Source organism: Calidris pugnax, unplaced genomic scaffold, assembly GCF_001431845.1.
Source record: "Calidris pugnax isolate Ruff unplaced genomic scaffold, ASM143184v1 scaffold19, whole genome shotgun sequence".
In the NCBI taxonomy this organism is placed as follows: Eukaryota; Metazoa; Chordata; class Aves; order Charadriiformes; family Scolopacidae; genus Calidris; species Calidris pugnax.
The window spans coordinates 2,670,209-2,696,405 of NW_015090775.1; the positions used below are offsets into that span (position 1 = coordinate 2,670,209).

The 26,197-nt window shown below is 38.8% G+C and overlaps 1 protein-coding gene across 6 annotated transcripts in view; it reads left to right on the forward strand.

Annotated features, from left to right (window-relative positions):
• NEBL (nebulette) overlaps positions 1-26,197 on the forward strand; it is a 283,351-nt gene that overhangs the window by 240,902 nt on the left and 16,252 nt on the right. For 4 of the 6 annotated variants that reach the window (XM_014946172.1, XM_014946181.1, XM_014946164.1 and 1 more), the window contains 4 exons: positions 1,130-1,234; positions 2,336-2,507; positions 6,817-6,909; positions 7,944-8,072. In XM_014946172.1, the coding sequence (XP_014801658.1) occupies positions 1,130-1,234; positions 2,336-2,507; positions 6,817-6,909; positions 7,944-8,072 (499 nt within the window). The remainder of the gene's footprint in view (positions 1-1,129; positions 1,235-2,335; positions 2,508-6,816; positions 6,910-7,943; positions 8,073-26,197) is intronic. The other 2 variants (XM_014946199.1, XM_014946207.1) reach the window with 2 other exon arrangements.

The window sequence follows — 26,197 nt, forward strand, 5'->3', positions numbered from 1 at the left end:
ATTTGCTAAGAAAATTTACTGTTTAATAAAGAAGGGTTTGAAGAATATGTAGTACCATATAATTCTGTTTCTCTGTATGTTACTTCAAACTTACATATGAAACAGATATCAAGACTCATATTTGCCTAGGTATGTTGTGCTTAGCTAAGATGAAATTTTAAGGAGGTTTAGACAATTTCAGTACTTGGTATGTGTCAGCACAAATGCATGTTGAAATAGATTTGCACAGCTGATTTGAGAAGTAATACTTTGAGTGTGAATATATAGGTAAATCTAAAATATTTTCTAACACTCAGTGCACAGGTTACAATGCAATGAAGGAGCTAAGAGGGTCTGTTAGTAGAAGAATTCAACCAGCCAGAAGAACCTGTAAGAATACTTGCTCTAGAACCAACGAGTAGGACCAACTACTTGTACTGGTTTACAATTTTGAGTATTTTTTTTGAAACAGGTAATTAACCTTGCATCTTTATAAGTCTGTAAAATACCACAAAAGGAGCTAATAAGAAGAAATGTGACATAGGAGGTTCTCAAATGTTCTCTTTGAAAACAACATATTCTGATTTGTGCCAGACGTGTTGCTTTTGTGCTGCTGGCAGTGACCTGGCTACTGAACAGGAGTTAAAAGGCTGCCAAAGGAATAATCTGCCATAAAGGTTGAATTCCCTGGGGAACCACAGGTTCTCAGCTAATCCACACCTGAAAGGAGACTAAGGACACAATCTGGGTCTGTCTGGGTAATAAGAAGTTAGTTTATCATCAGCTGTTCAAATACGTTTTACAGATGCCCGAGTCACAGTGGTGTTTTCTTATTAAACTTGTTGTCTTATTTTTCAGTTGATAAATGAATTTTTTTCATTTATGTCATTTAAACAGTCAAGAGTTTCAGCTTTCAGGTAAATACTATTTTCTTGAGTGATTGATGGAATAAACATGCCCTTTGGCCTTACCAATATACTGGCTTATCTGAATCCTCTGAAATAAGTTACTAGAAAATGAGTATAAAGAAATAAACAAGAAAAATGTCAGGAATTGTTAGTTGCAAAGGATACTGTTGCATGATGTGAGTCTCACCATCCATTCTACTGTAAATAAAAACTTCATGTGTGCTGTTGTTGCTGTTTTGCAGGTCAAGTACAGCAGTGAGCAGAGGCAGATGAAAGGTAGACGTAGTGTGCTTCTAGACACACCTGAGCTAAGACATGTCAAAGAAACACAAAACAACATCTCAATGGTAGGGTACTTTCTTCCTATAACTAGAGTATACTAAGGAATGGCACTTGACTTCCACTGGATTTTGCCTCCCGTTAATATAGGTAACTAATGAAACTCTCTGCTCAAGTATGGAAGGAATATTTTCTTCTTATGCCTGTGGAGGGAGTGTTTGCTAACTGCATATGACTGTAATGAACATTTTCAAAATACTAATAAACAGTTTTCTAACAGTTAAATGTCTGTTCTTTTGTTTCATTTTTTTTTTCTTTAAAAAAAAGTACACACCTCATTTGAGCATCACATAATTTGACTGGATTAGGTGACACACTTCACCTTGTGCCTGTGCACGTTCCTGGTTTCTGTGTGACTTTTGTTCTTGGAATGAGTTGTTTTGTGTGCATTTGCTTGCGTGAGAATGTTTGTCAATTTAATTCTTTGATGATTAAGACAATTAAAAAGTAAATATGCATAATCAGGGGTGCTACTTTCATAACTCTTACTAATACTGGTTTTGTTCCAACACTTGGTTATATAACACTTTCTACCCTAATGTCCTTGGTCCTTGTTTTTAATTTTTTTTTTTTAAAAGCAGGCTGCTCTAGAATAACTGCAATTCTTTTTTAAAAACCTCTGTTTAAAGGCAGCTGGCTATGATAACACAAAAGTGCAAAAGAGTACCTTTTATATGAAACTGTGTAATCAAAATACTCAATGAAAATACTTGAGTTCTTTAGAACTATTGCTGCTGGAACATTTTTTACTGGCAGATGTAGGTGTCTCCATCAGTAGAGAGCTATCCTATCTTAGAGAAGAGGATACCAGGTAACCTCCTGAGGGCCTTTCCTGTCCTGTGTGACTGTAAGATGCTGCTTGAGTTAATGCCTAATTCAGTGGCAAAGGAAATCATGCAAAAATGATAATAAAATATCAGGAAATCAAGACAGGGAGATAGAAAAGAGTTGACCAGCCATCCAGCCTGTCTCATCTGTGTAACAATTATGGTGCAACTCCAAAGAATATAAGTGCCTCATAAAGCAAACACGTACGCAGTCCTGCATAGAACAACCATTTGCTGGCAATTGCAGCTTGGGGAAAAATGTAATTCTTCTTGTTTTCCTAGGTAAAATACCATGAAGATTTTGAGAAGACAAAGGGCAGAGGCTTCACCCCGGTGGTAGATGATCCTGTAACAGAGCGTGTGCGGAAAAACACCCAAATTGTGAGTGATGCAGCATATAAAGGTGTGCATCCACATATCGTTGAAATGGATAGAAGACCTGGAATAATTGTTGGTAAGTTGTTAAATACTGTTGCTATTGAAAACATTGTGGGCAAGATGAAAGCCTCTGCTTGTGTTCTCTATTGTAACCAAGAAAAAGTACTCCCAGATTTCATTTTCACTCTTTTCTCAGCATGAAACTTGTGTTGAACTACTGGGTCAAGGCCAGATTCTAGTAAAGTTAAAATGGGAATGAATGGGACATATGGTATCATTTGCTCTGTAATATTTTTTTTTTTAATAGAGATAATCACTGTTTAAAATTTGAATTTTGACTCTTCAAGGAAGGCCAAAACATCTGCAATAATCTTCATTTTGCTCAGGAGATGATTAAAGCTGTGATCCTCCAAGATGTCAATGTTTAAATGTTGCAGACCAGTTTGAGATTTCACCTGCTGCCAGTCAGCATTTTCTCCAGAGCTGCACATGCTCCTTTTACCTGTTGTTTTAGAATTTCACACAGCTTTCAAAATATCTCAAGCTATAATTCATCAGTTCATTCGTTGGATCTCTGGTAAGCCAAACACCAGTGTTCAGAAGGGATGTTCTAGAAGATGGTCCAAGAATAAGACCAGGTATTCAGGGGGTAGAATATTGGTTTTGTATGTAGAGACAGAATATTAAGCATTAAGATATCATTTGGGGTACTCAAATGCCAGTTCAAAATCACAATGAATATTTGAAATCTCATAAAAGTTAGCAAATCTGCTATGGCAAAGGAAATGGTAACCTGACATTTTTATTTTTTGTTCCTTTTTCTTCTGGTGTGCCCTTTTCCTGTTTTTTCTGTGATTTACAGCACTGTAGACCCTCAGTCTGCTATAGCAAAGGAAATGCTAACCTGACATTTTTAATTTTTGTTGCTTTTTCTTCTGGCGTGCCCTTTTTCTGTTTTTCTGTGATTTACAGCACTGTAGACCCTTGCATATGGAAAAACATGCTGAGATAGCACTCTCAAATCCTTCATACGTAGTAATAACAGCAAGGGTTGACTTAGTCTACCTCTCAAAAATCTGAGAGACTGCAGGTCAGATGGACCAATCAGTGGGTCATATAGTCCATCCTTCTGCCTAAAGCAAGATTAACTGTATCTATATCATCCCTGGCATCCCTTCAGTCTTTTTCTTAAAGTCTCCAAGTGAGTCTCCACCACATAAAGAAGTGCATTTCTTTCCTTTTGTATAGCCAACTTTTACATGTTTGTAACTACAACCTTATGTCGGGAGGGATTTCACCAATGTGAGAAGGTGAGATTTCTCTGCCCGGGGAAGGTAGTGATGCTTTTAAGACCATGCAAGTCTAAGAGGGTTACACATTCTGCATCTAGGGCAACAACTTGTTCAGGAAACCATTGTCTGTAGATACCCAAGCAGTTGAATTCATTTCTGTATCTAGAAGTGGTACAGCCAAAGAGAGAGAGAAAAGCTCCTGCAAAATTGCAGTTTAATACAGAGTTTGCAATGTGCTGTTTAGTGCACTTCCAACCTCCCACTCTGTGCTGAGTTTCGCATGTGCCATAGCCCTGTGCAAGAATCATGTGTTCAATAACTAAGGGCATGCCAGCCCTAATCCCAACAGATTAGGATTAAGAACATCGCTGAGATAAATTCTTGAGCTGTAAGTAGCTGAAATATTTGTAGTTTATCACCTTAAAATACTCCAGTGTCAAAACACACGGGAATTCCTAACTTCCCTTGCCCACCAAACAGCAAAAATAGCACAGCTATTTAAAGGAAAGAGACCATGACATACCTGTGAGCCTAATATCCACTGATATTTCACCTAATGTTTTTTCAGAGTGAACTGCAATTATAAAATCTGTTTGTTTAAAACGAAGCAGTGAGCTCCCTGCTTGTGGAATGTCCTTGGCAGTTAGAAAAAAAAAAAAAAATCACAGACTGAAAAAAACAACTATGACTCTCTTGAGTTTTTTCCTAGCTGATAATTGTTTAGCCAGTTAGGAAAAGTACTTCTCTGTTAGAAGTTCGTCTGGCTGTTTTTTAAAGTATTATCTGTGAAGCTGTAACAACTTTTTCAAATGCCTGATTGCTAAAATTAATGCCTCTGCTTTGGAAAATAGGCACTAGTTTTAACTAAAGCCATTCTAAACCCATCAAGATAAATGAATCTAACTGAGTTTTGGATCTGCGACTAAAGAACCTCCATAATTCTGATGTGACTATAAGGATATTTTAAATTGGCAAAAGTTACCAGGAAGTTAAAATTGATTGGTGTTATAAATTGCCAATGTTCTGTTTCTATGTATGTTATTTCAGATTAAAGGGATGGATAAAATCAGTACAAATCAGTGGCTGCTGCACTGGTGCTGCCATGAAGCCTTACTTACTATGTTTTTACTTACTAAGGCGTGATCAAACAGGAAACGTTGGGCATTCACCAGTTCCCCACCCCTCTCGTGCCTGTCAGTGCTTTATGTAGTTGCATAATTTATCACCTTTAGGACTAACACGTAGTTTATCAAAAGATTTTTGCGTTGGCTTGTATGCATCTTGTCAAGAGGGAGTTAGCACTGTGCCTTACCTTATGGGAGTTGCAGTAGATAACACATAATGTACATACATTGAATGTATTCTAAAGCCATGGGATTTACTTTATTAGCTCTGTCTGTTCTTTCCATTGCCTGTAGGCTATTAATCATTTAAAACTTGACATATTTGGGGTCCCCACAGTCTTACTTTACCTACCAACCCATTATTTAGCTTGGTACCGCTCAAACCAGCAAAAGGACAAAGTTGGGAAGACAATTATTTTTCCCACTTTCAATGCAATCAGTAAATCTTGCAGACAGGTCTGCCCAAAAAACAAACCACTAGTAAAAAGGTGTGACAAGGTAGATTTGTGCTTTAACTGATTGTACTTTACATCACGGTTTTATTTTAAACTGGTTTGGAGAGATTAAATGATTATTGTCTTTTTAGACAGGGAAGATCTGAATTGCATATATTAGATTGACGTGAGTAGATCAAGAATATACACTATAGTTGCTTCTGCATTTGTTATAAGCCCCCTCTTAACTTGTACAACACTGTAATTATTTGTTAAATGTTTGTTAATAACATGGTTGAATCTGTATTCACATTTCTGCTGTGATTATAACTTAACCTCAGATATAAAATTTATTATTTCTTATGGGCTCTTTTTTCTTCCAATATCCAGTTCAGATGTGAATCTAAGAGAGATTGATAGCTTACTTGTATGAATTAAAACTGAAAATATTACAGTTATTCTGTTATTGAATCCATACGTTGAATTCCAAAAATGCTTTTTGATAGTGGGGTAGTGGATCCACAGTAAGTCTGTGTCCCAGGAAACTTAGATATTTTGAAGACAAAGGGAATTGCTGGTTTCAAGAGTGGGCTTCATTTTACCCAGCTGTAGATGTCTACAATGTAGATTTCTACAGCTAAATTTGTCACCCTAGTCCATTTTTTCTATTAATTGAGAAAGATGGATACTTTACAGTTTATCTGAATTCCACAACTTGTAGAAATTTGTAGTGGATAAGATGAACTATGCCCCTGATTCTGCCTGTTGGGCTGACTTGATCTCTGCTGCACGCAAATGAAGGTCTGTAGCACCTCTCTCAGCTGTAGAGGTGTCCACTGCCAACTGTCAGCTATAGGGATATATAAACTGCAGCGTCCCCGTGGAGTAAGGATGCTGTTGGTGGACTAGGGAAATAATGTGGATCTGATGATGTACTTTACACAGTTTATCTGAATGCCACAACTTGTAGAAATTTATAGTGGATAAGATGAACTATGCCCCTGATTCTGGCCTGTTGGGCTGACTTGATCTCTGCTGCACGCAAATGAAGGTCTGTAGCACCTCTCTCAGCTGTAGAGGTGTCCACTGCCAACTGTCAGCTATAGGGATATATAAACTGCAGCGTCCCCGTGGAGTAAGGATGCTGTTGGTGGACTAGGGAAATAATGTGGATCTGATGATTTTGGTTCTTCTAGTGGAAAAGAGCTCTGGTATGTGATATTTAATTTGTTTCCATTTACTTAGACTTAAGAAAATGCTAGGGTCGTATTTAGAAAAGGAAAACAAAAATTGGAGGAGAAAGTCTCCTAAAACAAATGTCAACACTGAAAATGAATAGACTAAGTTCTTTTAAGCAGGAAATTAATGCTTTCCGGTCCTTTCAGGTGAATATCTGTATCTCTGTATTTATAGGTATATATCTAGGTAACTTCTAGATGAAGGAAATTGGTTGCTGATTGTTGAAACTCATTCCTTTCATGCTTTTACTTCCTTTGTTGTTTGTCTGTCTTACAATTTCTGTGCTTTGGGAAAAGATCTTAAAGTTTGGCGCACAGATCCTGGCTCCATCTTCGACATTGATCCTCTGGAGGACAATATTCAGTCTAGGAGTCTGCATATGCTTTCTGGTATTGCTTATATCCTGACTTTTCCTCAATTCAGCTTTTTATGTGTATGAAACTAAGTCAGTACAGTAAATTTTCAGGTCAATGTGCCTGCCATATGTTCTATAAGTATATTTTCATATATATATATTTTCATATACATATATATAACTAGTATTTTAAAAGCAGTGTTTTATAGGAAATTCAGCTGTAATCACAAGGACAGATAAGAAATAGTGAAATAAATCTTATCCTAAACAACAGTTATTCATACCACTTACAAGTTGTCACTTAAAAAGCATTGACCTAATTTGTTCTCACTGTAAGTAGAATTTTCAAATAGTTAGACCTTACTAAAATTTCACAGAGAGATTGTGGCCTGTTTCTGAAAATGATTTCTGTGAACATTTTGCTTATATGGCACAAGATATTTTGCCTTGTGCTGTTGTTTTCAGCTCCAAGGTGTTCATAATCTAAGGGTAGATAGAAAAGGAGAGAAGGTAATGTAATAATAAGCAGCAATGTTTTCTGTCCACAAGTTTTAACAGATTTTTTTTCTTCCTAGAAGTGTTTATTTTGAATATTTAATTTTCCACATGTATTTTCTTTGCTACTAATACTATAGTAGCAAAGTTAATACTATATAGTTATACTATAACAATACTTTAAATATTGTTTTGAATATCATACAGCAGTATTTCCGCATGCCACTCATATGCATGCTGGGATAAAGGAACATTTTGATTTTCCACTGGAAATTTTAATATGCTTCATCTTCCTCCCTATTTTTTCCAGTATCTCAATCCTACCTTCAATTTTTGCTATTCTTTTAAAGCAGAGGACAAGTTTAATTGGACCTGGTTTTGAAGCAACCTTTTGAACTGATGGTGTTCAAAATGGATACAAAATTGCGAACAATTCACTTGTCTCTAATTTTAATGCCAGTAGTGTTTGAATTTCAGTGTTAGCAGTGTTGGGGATTTTGTTGTTGCTTGTCTTTGCACTTCTGTCATCTATTTACTGTGATATTCTTTCTTTCTTTCTTTCTACCTTTGTAGAAAGAGCAAGCCGTTACAGTAAGCAGTATTTACATTCTACCAGTTTGGGAGATTATAAATCAGATGGCTCTGACACGAACCCTACATTTTCTTACTGCAGTGAGCTAACGAGGCCATCTGATGAAGGAGGTACCCCTTACTCCCACCTTTTTCACTAATGACACTCCCCCAGTGTGTTGAGACCTCACAGACCCGTATTAACGCCGTATCCTTGCGTAGTCACAAACCATTAGAAACTAGATCAGCTGTTGCCTGATTGAAGGAAGCAAAGCAGAATCTGAAGACTGCAGTTCCTTGCATGCCATATTGGTTTATCCCGTATTCTCTTTCCCCGTGTGGTAACGCTCTCAGTCTGAAAGCTCTACTAACTCCCATTTACAGGGCTTGAGAGATGATGTGTTGCGTTTCTGCAAAATGCACATGAATCTGTTTTTGTTTTTCTCTTGAAAGACACGATGTAACTAAAAACATACACCTCTGAATGTAAAAAAAAAAAATTTACCTTGTGCTTCTCGGTGGACAAATCAAGCATATAATAGTATTTTAGTGAGTGAAGTACTACTTCCCACATTAAACTCTGCAGGTGCTTGTGACTCTCTGTTTCCATCCTGATAAAAGTGTATCAACTGGCAAATTTCTCACATATGAAGGTTTTCTTTTACTCTCAACAGTTTAGGAACTAGGGTTAATATTCAACTGGGAAGTTGATATAGTCTGATGATGTTTAACGTGGATTCATATTAGAATGCTTTGATGAACCTCCCAGGTACAAAACCACATCTTGCATCTGTTTGATGCCATAGGTTAGAACAAAGTATTTGAAAATGATGAATAAGTGTCTAGTAATCCTAGTGGCATTACAGTGCGTACTAGACAACTGGTGAATTGTAAATATTCAGAAACGCCGCATTCTAAAGCTATGTTTTTTAAAAATAGTGATTTCTACTTAGTTGTTAAAGAAGGTGCATTGAAAAGGTTATCCAAAGGGTTACTATATTTATTTTTTTTTAAATAAGGTGTTAGAGTAAAGATGTTGCTACGATTTAGTTGCCTGGCATCCTTGAATTCTCTATGCTTTTATACTTTAAGGCACCTTAATTGTAGACTGTGCCTGTTTATGTTCTCCCACTCACCAGAGTAACAGGTTATTGTTTAGGGAGTCTATGTCGTGTCAGGAGCCACGTAAACACATACAGGCAGCTCTGATTAGGAAAAGGATAAGGAAGAAAGTGTTCAGACTGAAGAACCAACTCTGAACAAAGAAAGAAACACATGTCTGTCCATCTTTATTTGCTATTTTAACTCTATTCCCAACTCCTTTCATACATGATAGCAATAATGTACATCATGCTGGTTTTTATGTCTCTTCCTGTGATGATGCAAAGTGGACTTCACAGTCCAGTGCATATTGCCTCTCTGTATCTGTTCTGATCTTTTTTGGCTCTATTCCAAGCCATTTTCACATTGCTTTGTCAGCTTGATTTGATTGTTAACAGATATTTTTTATTACTTGCCATATTGAGAATAGGAAATGGGCTTTATTTTCCCCTGTTGTTTTGGCACTAGCAAGCTTGCTTTTTGTGTCTCTATTTAAATCTATTGTTGTGGTGATGTGTTGAATAGATCCTTGCCAAGACCAACATATTTTAGCAAGATACTGTTTCTGCTTTTGACCCAGCTGGCTAGCCAGGGTTGGAGCACTTGCAGACAGTTCCCATTGCAGGGGAGAAATAAATGCCAGTGCTAAGTAATTTGACATAATCCTAATGTTTTACAAGAAAATGCCATTTCTGTGAACACAGAAAAAACCAGCAGAAGATAGCGACTTTGTTCAAAAATACCAACCTTTTTCATGGCAGCATCCCATCTAAAATGTGGTTTAACACATAGCCCCAAGGTGAGTTTGCCCTTGACTGTTACAGAGTATCTCTTATGGCATACCCCTGTAAATGAGAGCCATTTTTTTGAGAATTCTTGTCTGTTTCTCGTGGAGTTTGTACTTTTAGATCCAGCAGCCTTTCTCACTGGCAATTGTTCAAGCTAAGGGCATGCCAACATGAAGGGCAGTTAGAGACCTGTGACCAATTTTACATCCCCTAAGTGTCTTTGGCCTTGTCTCATCATCTTCCAGTTATTTCTATGTTGTTAAATTGCTGATTTATTCTAGATACCTTTACTAATATTTGACCCACAATTAAGTCTTCCACTGCCATTGCTGATGGACCTGTTCCTTAACCACCTCTCCAGCTGTTAGCTGGGTTCCTGGCCTCATACCAGATGTTAAAAGCTTATTTAGATCTAAATAACTCTCTCTCTTGTCTTTGGGGAATTTCAGTAACGGCATCACAGGGAGGTTACTAACATTGTTCACTAGAATTACTTCTTCCTATTTGATTCCCTGACCATCATTTTAGATGATGAAGTAGAGCTGAGGCAAGTGTGCCAAGCATCACAGGGAGGTTACTAACGTTGTTCACTAGAATGACTTCTTCTCATTTGATTCCTTGACCTCAACAGGCTGGATCCATGGGCTGAGACCAATGGGATGAGGTTCAACAAGGCCAAGTGCCGGGTCCTGCACTTGGGTCACACCAACCCCCTGCAGCGCTACAGGCTGGGGGCAGAGTGGCTGGAGCTGCTTGGCAGAAAAGGACCTGGGGGTGTTGGTCGACTGTCGGCTGAACATGAGCCAGCAGTGTGCCCAGGTGGCCAAGAAGGCCAACAGCATCCTGGCCTGTGTCAGGAACAGCGTGGGGAGTAGGACCCGAGAGGTGATTGTCCCCCTGTACTGGGCACTGGTGAGGCCTCACCTCGAGTGCTGTGTCCAGTTTTGGGCTCCCTACTACAAAAAAGACGTAGAGGTGCTGGAGCGGGTCCAGAGAAGGGCAACAAAGATGGTGAGGGGTCTGGAGAATAAGTCTTATGAGGAGAGGCTGAGGGAGCTGGGGGTGTTCAGCCTGGAGAAGAGGAGGCTGAGGGGAGACCTTATTGCTCTCTACAACTACCTGAAAGGAGGGTGTAGAGAGGTGGGGGTTGGTCTCTTCTCCCAAGTCACAGGCGACAGGACAAGAGGGAATGGCCTTAAATTGCGCCAGGGGAGGTTCAGGCTGGATATTAGGAAAATTTTTTTCACTGAAAGGGTCATCAGGCATTGGAATGGGCTGCCCAGGGAGGTGGTTGAGGCACCATCCCTGGAGGTGTTCAAAAGACGGGTTGATGTAGTGCTGGGAGATACGGTTTAGTGATGGTGATGCTTCTTGTTTGTTGTGTGGGTGTTTATTTTTGTCAGTTAGGTTGACGGTTGGACAAGATGATCTTTGAAGATCTTTGAGAATCTAGAAGATTCTGTGATTCTGTGATATGATGAAGTAGAGCTGAGGCAAGTGTGCCACCCAGGCATCTTGCCCTACAAAATCAGTAGATTTTTGCATGATGTAAGTTCAGGTAAATCCCTGTTCTCCCTTTTAGACTACTGCAGGTAAAACTGAATAGGAAACAATTGTTAACGCTTTCTGGGAGCTTGGTGCAGCTGATGAACTTACGTTTTGATACTCCTTTTGAAATTAATTTTCAGCTTTATCTGTCCTTTTTGCAGCTTCTCTCTGATAGTGTTTTTCAAGGTTGACTTTATTACTTTGTAGTATCATACAAAAAAGACGTAGAGGTGCTGGAGCGGGTCCAGAGAAGGGCAACAAAGATGGTGAGGGGTCTGGAGAATAAGTCTTATGAGGAGAGGCTGAGGGAGCATTGTGTCTGACAAGTTTCTCAACTGTCTTTTTTTCTTTTTTTGAGTGTTTTTATAAAGTCTTTTCTGTCTGTCCTGATTTTCTGTGCAGTCTTACACACTGTTTTTCTTCCAGTTCTTTTCACACTCACTCATTTGCTCCGCTTCCTTTCCTACAAGTAAGGTCCCATCCTGTTAGTTTGCATTCATGCACCAGGAGAGGATGATCTGGTTCATATGGCTCAACACCTTTTCCAGTCGTGCATTATTTTAGACAATTATATTTGTATTTCAGCCATCTACCCTATGAAGGAGATGAATTGCTTTTACATATAGCTCCCACTTATGTATAATCATAAAGTTTTCAGTGGCTGGTGACAGAAAGGAACACAGATATCACCTTATTGGACTTCTTGGATTCATGGTCTCAACAGGGTTTCTCAGAAGTTGTGCTAAAGCATGTATTTTTATGAAGGTATCTTATCCAATTTTATTGTCTTCATATAAAATGAATCTACCATCTTCTGCTAGTAATTAACGTCAGTAAGTGAAAATGGCATGATCTCACACACTCATGGCTCAAGGCTCTATTTAGATGCATTCCCACAAAGGTAAGAGTAAAAATGCTTGGAAGTAGCACAAGTTCACAAAATTGGAGACTTTTTTTTAAGACTTGTTATTTTAAAACATTTTCTACATATATTCTTCTCAGTACTTCCATCTCCGGAGACTGAGGCGAGGAAAGGACTGTTTAACACCTGAGTGTTAATATGATGTCAGATACAGAAATGAATTTGTGGTATATGATCCAGTGCCAATCCCAGAAACCAAGCTCAGTTGCTCAAAGCTGTGTGTGTGCAGGTACAGACAAAGAGTGGCAAGATAAAGTGAATTCTGGTTTAGGTTTAAAATATCAAATAGCCTAAGTCTTTGAGAGCACAGAAACTTGGCCTTGAGGGATTTGACCCAGTGTCTACAGGGGTCCCTCAGCTATTGCTGGGACAAATGCCAGGCTTTGACACGATGGCAGGGAAGTGGCTTATGCATTTATGTGTTACTGGAGCACTGTGTCCTGATGAGTGCCTAGATGATAGTGGATGAGCCATGGCACTACCATTCTTGTCGCTTCTGTCTTTGGCCCATTTTGAGGTGAAGAATTCCTCTTACTGTGTTTGGGATGACAAGACCCACCTGCGCCAAAGGGTATCACTGTTATTCTCATTTCACTGTTATTTATTCATTCTCTCTCTCTTTTATTATCCCTTTTAGACTACTGCAGGTAAAACTGAATAGGAAACAGTTGTTAACGCTTTCTGGGAGCTTGGTGCAGGTGATGAACTTACGTTTTGATACTCCTTTTGAAATTAATTTTCAGCTTTATCTGTCCTTTTTGCAGCTTCTCTCTGATAGTGTTTTTCAAGGTTGACTTTATTACTTTGTAGTATCATTGAATTTTTTTGCTATGCTGGACTGAAGGTGTTGCACTAGAGCTTCTCAGTCTACCTAAATGCTTTGTAATCAGTTAGTACCCTGACAAAGATTTCCTTTTTACCTGCAAGCCATTCTGTAGCATTTCCCAGAAACAGCTGGGTGCCACATTAGTTCTTGCAAAATTCTCAGCTATTTTTCAAGTGGTTATTTTCAGCTTGGCTAAAGAGGAACAGAGGCTAACGATTTCTCTCTTTCAGTGCTGCTTTTAACACTGCTGTTGCAACTTCTTAGACGTGGAGCTATTCACTTATTTTTGGAAAGATTTTCAGATTATTTTCATCAGAAAAAACTTGAGATATATGGATATCAGATTTTTTTTTGTTTGTTTATAAAGACAGACCAGACAGTTCCTTCTTCACAGAACACCGTAGGAAAAAAGGCAACAAGAGACAGTTTCTTTGCTTTCAATTAAGGTCTTTCTAGACCTTAATTGAAAGCAAACCTTTCTAGACAGCATTGTGTCTGACAAGTTTCTCAACTGTCTTTTTTTCTTTTTTTGAGTGTTTTTATAAAGTCTTTTCTGTCTGTCCTGATTTTCTGTGCAGTCTTACACACTGTTTTTCTTCCAGTTCTTTTCACACTCACTCATTTGCTCCGCTTCCTTTCCTACAAGTAAGGTCCCATCCTGTTAGTTTGCATTCATGCACCAGGAGAGGATGATCTGGTTCATATGGCTCAACACCTTTTCCAGTCGTGCATTATTTTAGACAATTATATTTGTATTTCAGCCATCTACCCTATGAAGGAGATGAATTGCTTTTACATATAGCTCCCACTTATGTATAATCATAAAGTTTTCAGTGGCTGGTGACAGAAAGGAACACAGATATCACCTTATTGGACTTCTTGGATTCATGGTCTCAACAGGGTTTCTCAGAAGTTGTGCTAAAGCATGTATTTTTATGAAGGTATCTTATCCAATTTTATTGTCTTCATATAAAATGAATCTACCATCTTCTGCTAGTAATTAACGTCAGTAAGTGAAAATGGCATGATCTCACACACTCATGGCTCAAGGCTCTATTTAGATGCATTCCCACAAAGGTAAGAGTAAAAATGCTTGGAAGTAGCACAAGTTCACAAAATTGGAGACTTTTTTTTAAGACTTGTTATTTTAAAACATTTTCTACATATATTCTTCTCAGTACTTCCATCTCCGGAGACTGAGGCGAGGAAAGGACTGTTTAACACCTGAGTGTTAATATGATGTCAGATACAGAAATGAATTTGTGGTATATGATCCAGTGCCAATCCCAGAAACCAAGCTCAGTTGCTCAAAGCTGTGTGTGTGCAGGTATGGACAAAGAGTGGCAAGATAATGTGAATTCTGGTTTAGGTTTAAAATATCAAATAGCCTAAGTCTTTGAGAGCACAGAAACTTGGCCTTGAGGGATTTGACCCAGTGTCTACAGGGGTCCCTCAGCTATTGCTGGGACAAATGCCAGGCTTTGACACGATGGCAGGGAAGTGGCTTATGCATTTATGTGTTACTGGAGCACTGTGTCCTGATGAGTGCCTAGATGATAGTGGATGAGCCATGGCACTACCGTTCTTGTCGCTTCTGTCTTTGGCTCATTTTGAGGTGAAGAATTCCTCTTACTGTGTTTGGGATGACAAGACCCACCTGCGCCAAAGGGTATCACTGTTATTCTCATTTCACTGTTATTTATTCATTCTCTCTCTCTTTTATTATGCAACAATTTTGTTTGTGCTATACCCCAGTGAAAGTGTTTTCCTCAGGGTTCCTCCTCTTGTTTTAGTTTATGCCTTTTATGCTGCTTTCCTTCAATCGTGTTGGAACTGCAGAATGTTTTCATTTTACTAATATCCTTCCCTCTCTCAGCTTTTACTGTAATTATCTTTCAATTTATTGTATCTCTGTGGGGCTTGCTGTTTATTTTTCTCCTATTTTTCTTTGAATTAAATCAGCGGGATTTTATTTAATATTACCAAGTTTTGCTCCCAGTCTGAAGGTTTCTACTTCAAAATTATCTTAATGAACATCTTGCAACAGAAGAATCTAACTTTTTTTCTCCCTGATACACCTTTTTTTTTTCTCTTGAAACCTTTTAGGTTGGTTTTCTCTCTTTTTGCTTTTGATCTTCCTTTTTCTTGCCGTCTATTTCCTATTAATTTCTAGTTTAATTGGTGTGCATCAGAATATAGACATTTTTCCTTACCATACGTTCAGATTTTTTCAGTGTATTAAAGTGTCCCTTTATTCTTATTTTAAATTGGGTGTAGTCTGTAGATGGAGAAAAATCAGAGATAAGTATCAGCTCCTTTCAGTCATGGATATATTATTACTCTGCTGGGAAAAAACCCTGATTTCTTAGTTATTTTCTAAGTCATCATCACATTCTCTTAAAAGCTATCTAGGAGTCAGACTGTAGGAGGCAGAAATCGGGTTTACTGTATTCCCAAAAGCTCATGTTATGTAGGAAATGTTAGTGGATATTAGGACAGAATTTTCAAGTGCCTTTTGTTGAATTTTAAAAATGAGTGCTAAAATTTTCATGTATTTGGTTGGAGCCAGTGTGTTACGGATTGGCTGCGTGTTCAGTATTTACACCTGTCTCCTTCAGTCTAAGATGCAGTTCACCTGCTGTCACCAGAAAAATAGTGAGAATTAACATAAAGAGGCCTTGATCTGAGGTTTAAGGACTTCCTTCCTTTATTCTGATGAAAAGGATCTGCCCCTAACACTCAGGTCTCTTACTTTGCCTGGGAACCTACCTTCTTTTACTCACACTGGCAATCCAAATACACAAATTTCAATGAACCATGAAATTCCACTTATAAGATATAATTTCTGAATTTTTGTTATCAACTTTAAAAGTGACCTGTAGGTTGCTATGAGAAAACTGAGAGTTCGTATTAGGTACTTGATTGATACTACATAGCAATTGGTCAGATCCAGAAAAGAGTACTGCAAACAACCTTTGAGAAATAAATATGGCAAATGGGCACGCTGGGAATTTGACTCCAAAGTCTATAAAGACTGCAGAACACACAGTACACAGTATCTCCCTGTGGGATATGGATACTTGAAGTTTTGAAGTCTTTATATAGCTTGGAGTGAAAGTTAAGTCAATAAGAAACAGTAAGTCCTTTCATCTCTCTCCCTGGTGGCGTGTCCTCCTTGTGTGATATGAGCCTTCTGAAGAAGAAATGCTCCAGAGGAGCTGAGCCTGCTCCCCTCCCTTTCTCCAGACTCCAGGGGTTATCTTTTTCCTTTCCTCACTGAGGCAGGAATGTATTACAGGCCATTAGAACTATTGTTTGAGCTGCAGTGTGAGCACAGCCCTGCAAAGAGCAAATGTTTTATTGAGTATTGCTGGCATCAGCCTCTCACTCTCTACCAGCTCATGGAGAGGACTTTGGTTCCTCAGCCCAACGCTGGCATTGTAAACATTGATTTCAGAGATGTCTCCTCCTCTCCCCCTAGCACACCCCAATATCTGTGGCTCTGGATGTAAAATGTTTATTTGGAGGATTTGCCTGAGGGTTTGACACCCACACGTATGTACCACAGAAAATCCTGTGCTGCTGCTTCTTCTGCTCCTGGTTACTCTGGTCGTAAGAGAAGCGAGTCGGATGAAATGGAGAACAAAACCTCTTCATTTCACACACTGGAATTGCAGAGATGCTCCCTGGTACATGGGCCAAGGAGTCTACTTGTGCTGGGGCAGTGGTAATACTTTTGTGCCAGTAAATGGAAGGAGGAGAGGAAAGGAAACAGGGTTTGGTTCCCTTCCTTGCTCTGTCCTTCCCATCGTTTTTTTATAAAGAAAACCTTTGGTTTTGAGGATGGAAAAAATCACCATTAGTAAAAGACAAGTGAAAAAAAAAAAAAAGAGGGAATAAAGGGAATAATACCTGACTGTTCTTCATGTTATAGTGTAGAGATCTGTCTTCCATCCCCAGGTGCAGCTGGCAGGAACACGGGGCAGAAATCCTTCACCCCCTCTTCATATTCAATTGTTAAAGTCTGTCATTTTAAGGAGGTCAAGCAGAATGACACAGCAGTTACATTTTCTTCTCTGGCAGCCAAGGAAGAAAGGTTCTTTTATGCTAGGTAGCTGAACTTTCTTTCCATGACGTTGTTCCCTAGAGTCTGGTAATCAAACATGATATTTGGAGGGAGAGGAATTGTAGATTTCATAGGAAGAACGATAGGCTTTTGTGGGTTTCTTGTCCCCTTTCAAGCAGATCAGCAGGCTGCTCTGCCACAGAAGGCTGAACACATCAAAGCGACAGTCTGTGTACTCCTTCTTGGAGAGGGTCACATCCACAGTTCTCTTATCCAACAGATTCTTACCTCTGTTTCTGACTCTTTTTTTTATTATTTTGGACTAGATGGTGCTTTGGTTTTGCCTCTTTTACATTCAAGCCCTGAGCAGATTTGCCAACCTGAAAGCTAATGTGTGGGGAAAAAATAGTCTTCCATTCAACAGCATCATGGTAAAACAAAAAAGTCTTCCATTCAACAGCATCATGGTAAAACTGTGTTTTTCCACCTTAGTAATCAGATGATTTTCTGTTCATAAGTGTATAATGTAGTACAAATGCTTGCATTCAAATAATAATAACCTCACCCATAAACCTCTCTTGATGTTTTTGGGCTGGGCTAAATACTTCTTTGTGTATGTAAAATGGGCAGAAGTGCATACATGTGTTTCGTACCTAGAGTTGATACCACAAATTATTTAGCATGAACAGGTTTTGTTGTTAGAGAGCTTACAGTCCTTCAGAACTGGTGACTCCGTGTGCTTTTCCACCTTGGTAATCAGATGATTTTCTGTTCTTAAGTGTATAATGTAGTACAAATGCTTGCATTCAAATAATAATAACCTCACCCATAAACCTCTCTTGATGTTTTTGGGCTGGGCTAAATACTTCTTTGTGTATGTAAAATGGGCAGAAGTGCATACATGTGTTTCGTACCTAGAGTTGATACCACAAATTATTTAGCATGAACAGGTTTTGTTGTTAGAGAGCTTACAGTCCTTCAGAACTGGTGACTGGTCTCCCATTCTCAGAGTTTTGCTGAAATGATATGGCTTCCTTTGTAGAGGTTTGCTGTAACCATATTGCACCCAAAAAATACAGTGGTTGTTCAGGCAGCAAGACAGAGCTCTCTTCCTTCTCCCTTCTCTCCCCAATTTTTATTTGAAGGAGGTGTGTTTTGCCTTTTGCACTTCTGCCTCCTCTTTTGCAGCGATTCCTAATGTTCAAAGGATATTTTATTATTTTTTTTTTCTGACTGAAAAAAATGACATTACAGTTAGAGGAGTTTTTGAAAACAGTAGGAGGTTTTCTAATATCAGAAAGGTGGTACCTTTCTAGATTTGAGGTAAAAAGGAAAATTAAGTGTAAGGTTAGTTGGGAGATTTCAGATTTCAGTTAGAAACAGGTTAGGTGTGTTCTCTATACATGTGCTAATTTCTATATAATTTTCTGTGAAAGAAGATTTCTGGCTGCTTAATATATAATTTGATCTCTGAATAATCCATGTCGGTCTTTTAAGCCATCTAATCAGAGGAATCCAGAATAGGAATAGGACCACGTTTATGCACTGTCTTGAGCATTGTTGAATCTCTCTGTCCTAGTTTGGACCGTTGGACTCTTTAGCACTCTGCTGAGTGCTTTGTTATATGCAGAACATGAGAGAAATTAGTCCAGAAAATTAGATTTCATTCCTTTCCACTACAAAGAGGTATAAAGTATCTGTAGAACATTTTTAATGTAAAACTTGAAACTTCATATAGGACTCCAAGTGAGTCCTAGTGAGGGCTTAGGTAAGTTTTGATTAAGGTTTGATTTAGGGCTCTGGGAATAAAACTAAATATCCCACATCGGTTGTAATACATTAGGATATAAATTGTCATTCTTCTGAAAGCACATTTTCATTCAGTGTGTGTTCACTGAGGATGAGTTAATGTTCCAGGGAGAGCTTTACATTTCACACTTGCAAAATATTTTTGCCTAGATTTCCTCTGCCTATCTTTGGTTCCCGTGCTTCTCTCCCACACCCTTGACGTCTGCCAGCATCAGAAGGCAATTCCCAAACATACAGGTGGAGGAGAATCTGGAAGAGATGTCCCATTTTCAATCTCTGTAGTGTGGCAGCAGCTCAGGGGATCCTTTGGTTCGCCCTGCCAGCTGTCTGAGTTTGATGTTCCCTTTTCCTTTAAATAGTTAGCGAGCTGAAAGTGGAAAGGAGATTTCCAAGTGACTCAACAGTTGGAAGTGTTTATGGTGCCCTTGGCAAGGAGTTGTTTCAGTTGTTCAGTGTGGCTCCCTAAAGCAGCTTTTGATAGACTTCAGAGGACTTTATATCCAGTAGACAATAAGTATCATTAGTAGAATTATGTGCAGTCACATACTTGATCCTGGTTGATGCTGCCCTTCCACCATTGTTCAGATTGGTTATATCCACTATGCAAATAAATAGCTGCACAGAAATCAAAGCACAGCTTCCATGAGAACTTGCAGGCTCCCCTCGTTCATGCAAATGAGCAACAGTTGATGTTCAGTAAACGTAAGGGAGTTCAAATTGTAATTGAAGGCGGGTGGGTAATATAACAAGTTAACATAACCTTCATTTTACTAACTCTTTCCATTTGTGAGGGAGCCTAGAGCAAAAACCTGCCTGTTGACAATCTGAGAGGGAACTGCAGCTTCCTGTGGTACACCATGGCCCCACCAGGACTGAGGATGCCTCAGGCTGGCTTCCAGACATTTTCTGCCTTCATAAATAAAAGAATGTGATGTGGCGTGTGGGGAAAGGAAAGGCATATTGTGCTCTGTTTTCTCAGCTGAGACATGCTGCAGTTTAGGTGGAATGTCAGGCAAAAAAGAAATCAGCTGGCAGTAAGGTTTATTTGTCAGTGACACCAAATCCTGACTGCAGTTTATATTCAGAACTCCAGAGCCCCGTGATTTGGTTACGTCCCAGTTACAACTCCAGTAGAGGAAATGGGAACTTGACCCTGGTTGATGCTGCCCTTCCACCATTGTTCAGATTGGTTATATCCACTATGCAAATAAATAGCTGCACAGAAATCAAAGCACAGCTTCCATGAGAACTTGCAGGCTCCCCTCGTTCATGCAAATGAGCAACAGTTGATGTTCAGTAAACGTAAGGGAGTTCAAATTGTAATTGAAGGCGGGTGGGTAATATAACAAGTTAACATAACCTTCATTTTACTAACTCTTTCCATTTGTGAGGGAGCCTAGAGCAAAAACCTGCCTGTTGACAATCTGAGAGGGAACTGCAGCTTCCTGTGGTACACCATGGCCCCACCAGGACTGAGGATGCCTCAGGCTGGCTTCCAGACATTTTCTGCCTTCATAAATAAAAGAATGTGATGTGGCGTGTGGGGAAAGGAAAGGCATATTGTACTCTGTTTTCTCAGCTGAGACATGCTGCAGTTTAGGTGGAATGTCAGGCAAAAAAGAAATCAGCTGGCAGTAAGGTTTATTTGTCAGTGACACCAAATCCTGACTGCAGTTTATATTCAGAACTCCAGAGCCCCGTGATTTGGTTACGTCCCAGTTACAACTCCAGTAGAGGAAATGGGAACACATACAAATGTTATAATATACCAGCTGTTAATAGATACATAGGCTAAACTCTTTGGACCGTGTGGCTACCATTGAAAACTAATTCCAGAATAACAATCGTAGTGGTTTCTGTTATAATCCATATAAAATGAATGGGAGCAGTCCTTCTATATTGGAGCTGCTCAAACAATTTCTAAGACATAATGTGCTTAGAAAGTATATGTGGAAATACATGCATTAGAGGTTGTAAAGGTGAGTTGAAGACCTCATCTTTTAGAATCCATGGTTAAAAAAAATCATTTTCACAGTCTAGATAGGTTAATGGGTCCACCAAAGAAAAAACAACCAGCCAAGCACCTCCCCACTTCGAGAGCATCTGTGTAAACTGTGCTCCAAATATACAATCCATTCTCCTTAGTCCCAGCTAGTAATTCTTTTGTCCTTAGGTTGCAATAGAGTGTTTAATGTATTAAATCTGATTTTGTGAGGCAAATGAGTGAATTAAATACCTAGAAAAGATTTTGTAGTTGAATATTCCAAATGTAATTTTTTGTAGTCGCACTACATTTAACTGGTTTAGAATATTCTGTCTTGATCATAACAACCCTGAAATGAAACTTTAGGATTCAAAACTGGGGACAAATAGGATTCCAGTTTTAGGGTTAGAAGCCAAATACTTGAGGTAGTTTTATTTTTAGAGTACTGTAGTAAGAACTGGTTAGTGGGATCTGGAAGGAGGATAAATGATTTGTATTTTAAGTGAATTAAATTGTAAGTGAAGTACACTTGTGAAAATTCTAAATGTCAGAGATAGAATTCATACAGTTTTTAATATTCTGAAAGGAACTGTTCATAGAACTTGGGTGAAGACAATAATTTTGTTGTTAATTCTAAATTGTAATTTTGTGTTGTGTTCACTTCTATTTTATCCTGGTTTTTAGCAACACACATAAAACCACATCAGTATGAGCAAATACTACAAACAGTCTCTTCCTATATTTTAATGGCTTTTGAAACATCTTCTAATTGAGTTTCCCGGGAGATCATTTACCACCCTGTTTTATAACAAATGTCTTTAGCTTCTGTGTGAAAAAGCTTTTGTTTTAAGGGGCTGCCATGGAATTACGTTTATCAGATCTGTTTTTCTGACTGTCTATGGTCTTACAGTCCTAAATGGCCATTCCAAAGGCAGTCTGGGGGAGCTGATGGTATTTTCTGTTCATCAAAATTGCCTGCTCTGCCAGGACAGGACTGGCATGCTCTAAGGAGTACCCACAAGCACTTCCTGTCCAAAATACTCCCTTTTCTATTGTCTTTTGATGGAGAGGGTGGATGTTTGGTTGACTGTCCTCTTTCTTTTAATGCTGGCAATAGAAAACAGGACATCCTGGTGTTCCTTTAATTTTTTTTCTGGACTATGACATTTAATACCTGCTTGCAGACATGGCTTCTGGAGACTGTGCTACCCTGGGCTTTCTCTGAATGTAGCCTTTTTGTGCAGTTCCTCTGAAGGGAAATGAAAGCCGTACTACTTTTATTTAAAGGAAAATATGTCCACGAGAGACTGGCTTTTTGTAATACAGACATTTTAGACCCCCCAGAGAAGCCAGAGTGTACCTCAAGAAATAGATTGCCCTGAAAAAGTATATAAAACAATTAACTGATCCACCGTTCCTCAAAATATGAAGAATTAAGGAGAAGGGCTGAATGGTGGGACTCATAGACCATGATGTACTGGAGAGGCAATTTGCCAACTGTTCTTCCACTGGACTAGCTAATACTTCCTGAATTCCCACTCCGTCTGGTATTGGATGTATCGTGGACTTATCAACAAAGACCAGTGTAACCAGTGTTAATGATATTGGCTATTCATAGAGATCAGGAATTTTGGAACAGGTGAATATTTTGTGACTATGTTTGCTCTTAGGAGTAACTGAAATATGAGAGATTTCCCCCTAAAAGGAAAACAAATTATGAATAAAATACAGGATTCCGTGTGGCATGACCACATTAGATACTCTTTTTGTCATTTCTTTCAAAATTTCTTTTCAAAATTTTCAAAGTTTCTTTTCAAAATTTTCCTTTGACGTATGCTAAACAGCTATGCATGATCTTCTATTGTAATTTCATGCAAAATCAAATATTAATTTTTTAGATTGAAACTGCTTTGAAGAGTTATAATTGTATGATTCTTCATTTCCCATAATAACCTACTTCAGCTTACATGGTGGGTACATATAGTTAGGCTCAAATATTACTAGCTGATAAAATGGTGTTATAATATAATGGTGTTTAAAACAGTCTTAGTCTAATCATGACACTAATGAACTTTTAGTTTAAAACACTTTATTTTGTCCATTGTAGTGTGTCACTAAGTAGTCTTGAGAGTAGAGACATTTTGATTTTTTGCATCATGCATAATTAATGTTAGTCATTTTAAATACAAGATTAATGATTTTGTTCATCTCCCTCCCCCATTTTTTTTTCAAGTATTTGAAAATGGCATAGTTTATTTTTTTATCTTCAAAATTTAGGTTATGGAAACTTCCTAAGCTTATAATGTTCTGAAATTACCACTGACTCCAAGTAGTTAAGATCTTCAATTATAATGAGGTCAGTGAGCATGGCAGATATTTATTAGCACCCTGTGTGAATTAGGCCATACTTTCAGGTTGTTATTTCAACAACCTAATTATATCTGGGTTTGATATTCCAATTTACTAACTAATAGTGACTCCTGTAATGGATAGTATGCAGACAAACTGCTGCTTCTGACAGCACCACTGAGAGCAACAAGCCTGGTAGCTTGGAGAGCCGTGAAAGCAGCCTCACTGACGAGTAAAGGGCAAGAAAAAGAGAAAAAAACAAGAAAAGAAATGAAGGAAAAGTTAATGTTACAAGAAAAAATGCCAAGATGCTTTACCATGTTGTTTTCTACTGTTCTAAAAACAGCCCTCTTCTGTATCAGGTCTCAGCATCTGCAGTCTTCAGGTTAGTGCTTTTTATTATGCTTATGCAGTCTGACCTATTCCCAGTAAATTTGGCTGTGCTGTGCTACTCTTTCTGACTAGAAAATAATAAAACTCTATAATAGATAAGAGTTATCATCAGTTTGGAGTATGTGTTTCCATTTTCTAGCTTATTTGAAAAGTTAATGCTGGGCAATTTAATTTTAGAGATGGCTGGGAATTTTTCAATATTTTTCATTGGAAGATAGCAGTTCAATGCCAAACTTCTTTATAGGAATGGATCACTTCGGATTAATGTCTTAATGCCAAACATGCCATTTTATTCAGTTTTGAGATTGTTAAGGTTATAGCTTGACTTTTTTGAAATAAAGAACCCAGCTTCCTGATGAACTATTTAATTTTGAAGAGTGAAATAAATTACGATAAACATTGAAAATTATCAAAATTAAACCTAGAACTTTTGAAATGTTTGGCATAACATTCTTTCTTTATCTGATTTTTAAAAGTTATTTTTGCGTGAAACTTTTGAGGGTTTTTTTTGGTTGGGTTTGTTGTTTTTTTAATTAATCCTAGTTTGGGACAGGAGCATTCTTGGAAATCTGTTCTGCACTGGAATATTATTACTGATGTTTTCCTAACGTTGTCTGTATGAACTTCTCTGTGCTTTTCTGTTTGTTCTCTATAATCCTGTGACTGCTTTTTTTTATCGCGTGCTTTAGAGACTATCCCCTTGCTCTGTACCATGGGGAAGCTGCAGAGTTCTCAAACTCATCTCAGCCTCTTCACCATCTCTATCTCTGGGCAGTCCTTGCACACTCGTTAAAGAATATAAGTTCTATGATATCTGTTTTTATTGTCAAGTAAACAGCTCTTGCTGGCTACATTAGGCTTAATCTTCTCTAAACTTCCACTGTGACTTTTTTCAAGTACTGCGGAGACCTACCAGGCAAGTAGTTGAGCAGTGCATGCCCCATGCTGGTGCACAGGAACCTTCTGCATTACGTGGGATGTGTTGTTTGGAGCTGGAGGATGGGACATCTGGAGGGAAGCATCTGTGATAGGCCCAGCTCTTTTGTGGTTTGAACTCAGAGGGAGCTTGCACAGAAGTGAGGTGGGTGGGGGTGTGGGTTATACCTTGGGAGAGCTGAGCTGATCTCATGGTTTGCTGCTTTCTGCTGCCTGTGGCCTTGGGTACCTGGTCCTGCCTCCTTCCTTGCACCGCATCTGTCACTGGTCTGATCCCTTGCTGAGCTGACTTATCCCACCAAACCAGCAGAAAAACAACCTAGCTGAGAGGAAAGGAAGGGTGGTAGGAGCTGCCTCAGCCAGCTCATAGAGCATCAGCCCCAGATATGCAGTGGGAATCAGGGATGGACTGCCTCTTTGAGACATATCACCTCGTGACTCCTGCTGAGTTTTTCCAACACTCTTTAACTTTAGCAGAGAATGATGTTTTGCATGTCATCTTTAAAAGCTTTCTAAAAGCTCATCTGTCATAGCAGTCAAGTTACTTCTCTTTTTATGTCTTTCACATCCTAGCCTCATCATATCTATCCTGCCTTACTTGCTGCCAAAGTATCAAGATTCTTGTTTCTGATCAGCCTGTGATACAAGCCTTCTTTAAAACGTTCATTAAATTCTTCGTTGACAACAGTTATGTTCCATTTGTCCTGCTTGGGCAGGATGTGAACTTCTGCAGAATTCACGTGTTAGCCTTCTTCAAATCTCTCCTTAAAACTGTTTCTCAAGGTGATTGTATGGATAACACAATGCTGGACTGAGCTCATCTCAAAAGCTTGTACAGGAATATACAATGCATAAGAAATAAAAAGGAGGAGTGATAGGGCTTGTGGTTACCCAAAGAGATGTAGTGAAAACTCCATCCCGAACTCAAAACTGACAGGACAAGGCCTGAAGAAACCAGCCCAACTACAAATTTGGCCCTGATTTAAAATGGAGGGCAGACTATATTACTCCTAGAAGTCTTTTCCAACCCAAATCCCTTTAAATATTTTAACAATGGGGAGCAGCAGCCGACATCTGGGGAAAGTGATAGAAAATGAAAAATAAAATGCTGAGTCAGAGTTTGTAACCTCTGTGACACTTTCTGGAGAAGGCTTAAAAGAGGGATCGGTTGTTATTTTTCACCAGCTTCAGCACAGCAATAAGAGTTCACCCTGGGGCTGTATTTCCTTAGCTATGTGTTCTTGTAACTTGGATTGGGAAGTGGTCAAGGGGTTTGTGCAGTCCGGGCAGTGACTCATCCACATGAACAACACGTGGGGTGTACCCTGGTACCCCAGAAGTGTGCTCTAGAGCTACGCTGAATTTCACTGAATTTTTAGAGTTGGAAGGGACCATAGAGATCATCTAGTCCAACTCCCCTGCTGAAGCAGGATTGCCCAGAGCTTGTCAGAGCATGTTACTCAGGAGCATCCAGGCAGGTCTTGAAAATCTCCAAGGAAGGGGACTCCACACCCTCCCTGGGCAGCCTGTTCCAG